Consider the following 8,206-nt stretch of genomic DNA (forward strand, 5'->3'; position numbering starts at 1 on the left):
ACTTTGCAAATATGCACTTAGTAGGGAGACATTTTTTAAATACCTTTTTCATAATAGTCAAATGACCAAATTAAACCTTTCCTTATCTCCTCAAACATTAATATCATTCTCTAATCTCCTTCAACTCATCGTTCGTGGAGATCAGCTGAGATCCGCCGTCTCTCTCTCACACGCCGAAGATCCGCCGTCATCTCTATCTCACACGTCGTTCTCCTGTCAACGCCGAAGATCAGCTGTCATCTTCTCTCTCACACCTCGTCTCTTCTCACACGCCAAAGATCCGCCGCCGTCTCTCTTCACACTTCCTCCTCTCTCTCACACGTCGTCTCTCTCGCACGGCTGACGATGTCGAATCCTTCTCCGGTTCAATTTTCTCAGATGGTATGCGTATATCTCTTTTTAATTTTTGTCAATTTTGTCTATCTCCTTTCAATTGCCTATTCGTACTTGGTAGTCTTTAATTTTTATTGGAAGTAGTTCGTTGTTGTTTGTGATGAAGATAGTTACAATTGGTATTGGTATCTCTATTTGAAATTTGGTATTGCATTTGGAGTACAAGAAAAATCCAAATGTGAATAGCTTCTTCTTCACTGAATGTATTCAAAGAGTGATTTAATGTCATGAGCATGTCCATTTTGTTAATCTTTCTACTACTCAATAGAATGAGATTATAGAATAGGTTGATTTCTACTTGTCATTTTTAATCATTCCAGCTAAGGGAGAGATGTTCCGATGGTTAACACTGCATATTGAGTAATATAAATACCTTATAAATCCGAGTTTCATGATTTGTTTGTAATACAACTGGTCAAGGATTTACAAGGCTTTATAAAAGAAGCTTGTTATACAAGAGTTCTTCATCAGATTGTTACTTAGCATCAGCATTTATGTTACTGATTTTTCCAGGAGCAGCTGCAACATGAAGAAGAAGACGAGCATGTGAAAGTTGTGGCAAAGTCAATGAGGTAAGATAATTTATGACCCTTTATAAGCTTCCCTGTAGTTCTTTATAGTGGTTTATAAAATTGAAAAAGGTAAAGATGTATACTTAGCATCAGCATTTTTGTTACTGATTTTTTTAGGAGCAGCTGCAACATGAAGAAGAAGACGAGCATGTGAAAGCTGGTGGTGAAGTCAATGAGGTAAGATAATTTATATAGCCTTTATAAGCTTCACCTGTAGTTTTTTATAGTGGTTTATAAAATTGAAAAAGGTAAAGATGTATACTTAGCATCATCATTTCTGTTACTGATTTTTTTTGGAACACAGGAGCAGCCGCAACATGAAGAAAACGAGCATGTGGAAGCTGATGGGAAGTCAATGAGGTAAGATAATTTACAAGCCTTTATAAACTGATTTATAACGTCTTATAAAATTGTCTTTGGAATTTCACAAACTAATTCCAAAAATTTGTGAAATGTTATTTATAAATTTCACAGACTAATTCTAACAATGTTGAAGTTGATGCTGAAGTCAAGAAGCACGAGCAAGTTAAAGGAAAAACGAGGAAGAGGGAAAAATGTAAATAACTCCTATTTATAACGACTTATAAAATGTAGATTCTCCATGGATCAAATTTTCTATATGATGATAAAAAGGATCAAGAAGAAGATGAAGGGAAGAAGGAAGTTGATGCTGAGGTCGAGAGCGTGTTCAAAAGGTATGAAGCTCAATTTATAAATAATTATAAAATATGATTCTTATTCTTCTAACTTTATAAGTCTCTATATAATTTATAAGTCTTTATAAATATTTTTAAAGAATGGTTTTGGGTATGTTTTGTTTAATTGATCCAATTTTTTATATGATGAAAAATAGGAACAAGAAGAAGATGAAGTGCAGAAGGAAGTTGAGGTCCAGAAGCCTGTTCAAAAGGTAGTTAGCTCAATTTATAAAGACTTATAAAATATTGATTTTTATTCTTTTAACTTTATAAGTCTTCCTATAAATAAGAAGTTATAAGAAGTTATAACTTCTTATAAAATATAGATTTTTCTTCGTTTTCTAACGTGAATAACTTATGCTTCTAAGGAAAAATAACTATTTATAATGTCTTATAAAATGTAGTAATATTGTTCTTGTTACAGCAATGCATTGGGTATTTTTTGTTTAATTGATCCAATTTTTGATATGATGATTAAATAGGAACAAGAAGAAGCTGATGTTGAAGTCGAGAAGCCTGTGCAAAAGGTAATTATCCAATTTATAACTGCTTATAAAATATAGATTCTTCTTCGTTTTCTAACGTGAATAACAATGATTCTAAGGAAAATTAACTATTTATAATGCCTTATAAAATGTAGTAAATTGTTCTTGTCACAGTTTGACATTGAAATGAATATGTGTATCTTAAACATGACAGCCAAAACATGGATCTGAAACTATACAAGTGGATCAGAAATGCAAACTGCTGGACATTGGTGGAAAGAAACATGTAGTTGCCGAAGGACGGGTGCATTCAACAGACCCAAATCAAAATGTCCATTTTGTACGATTGAGTCCGAATGCAGCTAGAGTGTGGGTTGATGCAGTGATGGTAGATGATGCCATCTTTTGGAGGAAGTCTGAAGAAATCGAGACATTGAAAGATGCACGTGGTTCATCAATTGCATGGCCACTTGATAATTTGGTCATATTACCTTTTTCTTCAAAGGTGAATAACTATGCTTGGGTCTTTCTGTTAAATGGATCAAAATTTTGATGTTGTGTTAAGAGATGTATGAAGAAGATGAGAGAAAAATATGGTGTCAAGAAGTTAACTCTGCAAATTTTATAAAGCTTTATAAATCGGTATTTCTTGGATCTCACAAACCACGTTCTTGTTCAGAGTCTCTCTTGCTTCTTCAAACAGCTCACCAATCTCGTCAATCTTCAAAATCTTGACACAAGCCAGTCACATATTATTCCTATGCATGGGTATATTTTCTTTTCAAGATCATCTTAATATGATTCTCCTCATTGATTCTAAACTCTCATAATTAATTTATAAACTCTTATAAATTAATTATAAACATTTTTCAAACTCTTATAATAGTATTTGTAAACGCTTATAAAATTATCAATGAGCCCTTGTAAATGATTTATAAGACTTACTAGATCATTATGATTTTTTTAAAGGCTTATAAATTATTTATAAGACTCATTTAAATCTTTATAACTGATTTATAAATCCTTACAAAATGATGTATAGACATTTATAAATTTTTATAACTAATTTATAAATCTTTATAAAATAAGTTATAAACCTTACAAAGCTGGAGGCAAGGAACTGTTTTTGCTGCATCAGTTAGAGGCTCAACAGCTTCGGCCCTTAAGACACTGGAGGAGAGCTCGAGATAGAGCAAAGCGGAATCGGGAGTCATAGGCATATTGCGGAGAAGTCTACTGCAATACCTTATGCAGGAAACAACCTCAAACTTGTCAGCAGCCATAAACACATCTAACAAAGCAGGTGCTGTTGTGACAGTTAGAGAATTTCTGTACACAAAAGTTCAAAAGCTCCATCAAAGCACCTTCCTCTGCCATAAACATTAAAACAGAGCATGATAAATCAACATTGTGAAGTCTCTTTACACTGACAATCTTTTATGTTTGTTAGAACTTGCAATTGCAACCAGGAACATGAAAGATGTACTGAAACTAAATTTTTCTTCACCTCAAGGTTAATATTCAGAGCCAAATGCTCAAGTGAGAAGCATAAGGATGAACGTATAAGCAAAACAACATGAACATATCTCAGTTGAAATTAGATTTCCAGAATACAATGTGTACAAAAGAAGTAACAAACTTCTTTGGCATGAATCAGGACATCACTGGCAGGCATCAAAACAGAAAAAGGCACATGAGGCTGCTGGATCATTGAGAAATATTTATAAGGTTTTATAAATTTGAGATTTAAAAAAAAGTCATGAAAAAATATATTCCTTCGTAGAAACTGATTTATTGAGAAATCACACTAAAACTAAACAAAAAGACGACAATCGTCATTGATTATCCCATACCTTTTAAGCTTTCGTCGACTTGTACGTTTTAAACTTTCGTCGTCATCGGATCTCACCGTAGCTTCGTCAGATCTCGATGTAGCTTTGTCGGATCTTGTCGTAGCTTCGTCGGATCTCGCTGTTGCTTCATTGGATCTCGTCGTAGCTTCGTCAGATCTCACCGTAGCTTCGTCGGATCTCGCAATAGCTTCGTCGGATCTCGTCATAGCTTCGACGGATCTCGCTGGACAACTCTTCAGCATCGCTCATCGCCGGAGAACTTGTCACCGCCGGAATTTGTCGGTGACGATTTAAATATGAGATGATGTTTTGAATTAATCGTGAGATGTAGGAGAAGAAGATATTAGTTTTAGGTTTAATTAGCTAGGGGTATAATAGTATTTTACCTATTAAAATTTTAAGGGTAAAGTTGCTAGTATAAGATAAAAGTGGTACCTTAAAAATGTATTAGTGGCAATTTCCCCTTTTATTTTATTAATATTTAGTTATATACTTTTTGTTTTTCAACTTTATATTTTTTAAAAAATTCAGAATAACAACACAACATTAATATATGAATTATATTTATATTTAAAAATATTTTTAGATTTTTGGATAAATCTTATTATTATTAATTTTAATCAATTATTAATCAAAAATAATAATTTTCGTTTATAAAAATATTTTTTTTCTTATTTAATAAATATTTTTATTACATATTTTTTGAAAATATTTATATTTATTTTTAAAATATTTTGATGTAAAATATTTTGGATCACATAATATAAATGTTTTAAGATAATGATGAGAATCAAAATTAATGAAATTCATTTTTATTTGTGAGCAATTTTAATATTAATAAAATCTAATCTAATATTTTATTAAGGGTAATGAAGATTTTTAAATGCTTTAAATTTTACCGGAGAAAAGGATAATCGTTTTGAAAATAGTAATATAAACTACTTGTTTTTTCAGTTATTTAAAATTAATATTTTTTTGGATCACATAATATATATAACTTTTTAGATAATAATGAGAATCAAATTAATGAAATTCATTTTTTTTAGATTTTGGATAAATCTTACTATTATTATTTTAAATCAGTTACTAATCAAATAAATTTTTATTTTTAATTTTAGCTTAATTATATATTTTAAGTCACTTAATATTCTCTTTCAATTATTTAAAATTAAGAATTTTATTTTATTAATATTTAGTTATATACTTTTTTTTTTTCAACTTTATATTTTAAACAAATTCAGATAACAACACAACATTAATATATGAATTATATTTATATTTAAAAATAATATTTTTAGATTTTTGGATAAATCTTATTATTATTAATTTTAATCAATTATTAATCAAAAATAATAATTTTCGTTTAAATTTTTAGCTTAATTATATATTTAAGTCACTTAATATCTCTTTTCAATTATATAAATTAAGAATTTTATTTGACTATAATATTTAGTTACATACTTTATGTTTCAAACTTTATATTTATGTTTTTCAACTTTGTATTTAAAGAAATTCAGATAACAACACAACATACATATAAGAATTATATTTATATTTTAAAATATTTTTAGATTCTGGATAAATCTTACTATTATTAATTTTAATCAATTATTAGTCAAATAAATTAATTTTCTTTTTTATTTTTAGCTTAATTATATATATTTTAGTCACTTATTCTCTTTTTCAGTTAAATAAAATTAATAATATCATTTAATATATTTAGTTATATACTTTATGTTTTCACTTTATTTAAAAAAATTCAGATAACAACCAACAATACATATAGGAATTATATTTATATTTTAAAAATATTTTTAGATTTGGATAAATCTTACTATTACTAATTTTAATCAATTATATAATCAAATAAAGTAATTTTCCTTTTTATTTTTACCTTAATTAATATATTTTATTCATTAAGGGTAATATCGATATTAATCACTCTAACTTTTAACGTGAGAGCTCTATCGCGAAAAAATTACTTCGCAAATAATAGTAATAGATAGTAATACTACTAACTAAGGTGGTGACCTGCGCTATGTGCAGGATGAGATAAATTTTTAAAAATATTTATTTTATCTAATTGTAAATATGAAAAATATAATTTGGTTTTACATATATATTTAAAACGAAGAAAAATGTATATGTATTTGGGCTGCGAATTTTTACATTAATGGATTATTTTATATAGTGAATAAATGAAATACATAAGTTATTATGAGAAATATATTCAGATATAAATCAGATTTTTTTTAATAGTAATTAAATACTTAATCTCACATTAATTTGTGACTAAATAGGAAAAAAAGTCATTGAATATTTGTATAAAGAAAATTCCATTTAATCAGTTACAAACAAAATTTCCATTTAAGATATAAAATCAATTTACACTTACTATTTTCATTTAAGATGTCGAGAAATCAGAGGAACAATGCAATTAATATTTATTCCATTAATTTTTCCAAATACTAAATATCATTAACTGCCATCAATTCGGCCATTAATTTAGAGGAACAATACAAAATTCGAGAACAATTTTTTGTTCTTGGACAAATTAGTACGTCAATTTAGTTATAGGTTGAAAATATATCAATGACATAATATGTAATAATTCTAGTAAGCTAAGGCTTGTTTTAAAATAAGTGTGAGAGCGTTTGTGAGGCTGTCATATAGGAAATGACATTCATGTAAATCATACATCAAGTGAAGATTATTTATTTTGAGTGTTCCTAAAATAATATATAGGGGATGTGTTGCTTTAACAAACAATAATTAATTTAGTTATTAAAATAATTTATATTAATATTTTACCAATATAATTAATTATGATTTAAAAAATATTCAGATGATATCTTATATATTTAAATATTTTAGTTTTCCTCAATTAAGTTGAACTAGACAAATTTATTTAATTATTATTTTCTGATAAATTTTAAAGTCGAACAAAACAGATAAAAGCAGACCTACTAAAACACACCATATACTAAAATTATATATTTTATTAAAGATTTGTTTGTTATATATAATATAGTTTATAGGAATAGAACCAAATAAATCAGGTCAAATATGTACAAACCAATTTAACTAATAACAAAACTGCTCCTAAATCCTAAGTATTTGTATGCTTCTTCCCTTTTTTCATGAACTAAATAAACAAAAAAATATACAGCCGTAATGCGGGGCTGAATCGGAATTAGATTCTACATCATACACCAAATCATTGAAGGGACCCACATGTTGGAAACTGACACGTGTCGAACCTAACAGACAATTATACTGTTTTCGAGTTTCATAATTGGTCTTTGTTTCTTTCTTTCACATGTCGTGTGGATAAGTCTGTGAAGGATCGCCTGATGAATGGTACCTAAGTGTTGATGACATGAGAACCACCACTTTAATTTCTCTCCTAATCTTTACCTACACTTTTATTCCAATTTTCTTATTAAAACTTTTTGTATTTATTATCAATCAGAGTATATTATACATTTTTATTTGTTAGTCTTGTGGTTGTGGACGAGGTTCGTTGTTTTTTGTCGTTGAGGTTTGATTAATCCAAACCTACTATTTCAATTGTATTCCAATCATCTAACCCATCTGAAAAGGTGTTACATGTTGGGGTCACACCGTCATTTAAATATTTGTTTAGTATGTACAATACTTTTCTTACAATATGATATATTTTTACCCTTTTGTCTTTATTCTCTCCCTCTTTTCACATTCTTTTATTGGTTTAGTTTCCCCCACCCTTTTCATAAGTCAATGTCTATCTATATTCCTGTCAATATTTTTATTTAATCATATTACTTAAAATTAATTCAGACAAATTCCTGCATTTTAAATAAATGAAATCTACCTATAGTTCTAAAATTTCCTCTATGACTGCATAACCAGCTACCATGTATTAGTATATCTGGAAAAAAATTAACCAGTCTTGATCAAAAAAAAATATTTCTTCTCAAATTTTTTTATTTTTGAAGTATATAATTTAGGATAAAAGTATTCATCTTGCAAGATTATCAATCAACGCTATCTTCCATAGAGTTAGAAATACAGTAAAATGTTATCTTTGAATGTTTGGTTACAATAAAAATGTTATCTTTGAATGTGACCTTTTCACATTTTTACCTTTTGTCATGTAATGTAATGTGATTGTGTTTTTATTTGATTATGCGTCATGGAACACACCATATAAGAAAAAGCGATAA

The 8,206-nt window shown here is 28.2% G+C and overlaps 1 protein-coding gene across 1 annotated transcript; it reads left to right on the forward strand.

Annotated features, from left to right (window-relative positions):
• Nucleotides 1–345: 345 nt before the first annotated feature.
• LOC130501608 (uncharacterized) lies at nt 346–2,724 on the forward strand. Its single transcript, XM_056996446.1, has 9 exons — nt 346–381; nt 1,083–1,142; nt 1,270–1,325; nt 1,440–1,521; nt 1,599–1,660; nt 1,762–1,765; nt 1,819–1,875; nt 2,146–2,190; nt 2,363–2,724. Exons 1-9 carry the CDS (start codon nt 346–348, stop codon nt 2,699–2,701), a joined length of 741 nt encoding a protein of 246 aa, XP_056852426.1. The 3' UTR covers nt 2,702–2,724.
• The last annotated feature ends 5,482 nt before the right edge of the window (nt 2,725–8,206 follow it).

This window comes from Raphanus sativus, unplaced genomic scaffold (genome assembly GCF_000801105.2).
Source record: "Raphanus sativus cultivar WK10039 unplaced genomic scaffold, ASM80110v3 Scaffold0227, whole genome shotgun sequence".
In the NCBI taxonomy this organism is placed as follows: Eukaryota; Viridiplantae; Streptophyta; class Magnoliopsida; order Brassicales; family Brassicaceae; genus Raphanus; species Raphanus sativus.

Excerpts from the sequence above, each read along its gene's own strand:
- LOC130501608 (XM_056996446.1), top strand. The coding sequence starts at position 346 with ATGTCGAATCCTTCTCCGGTTCAATTTTCTCAGATG. Across the intron at positions 1,143-1,269 it reads CTGGTGGTGAAGTCAATGAG|GAGCAGCCGCAACATGAAGA; the intron begins GTAAGATAATTT and ends TTTGGAACACAG. Across the intron at positions 1,876-2,145 it reads TCCAGAAGCCTGTTCAAAAG|GAACAAGAAGAAGCTGATGT; the intron begins GTAGTTAGCTCA and ends ATGATTAAATAG.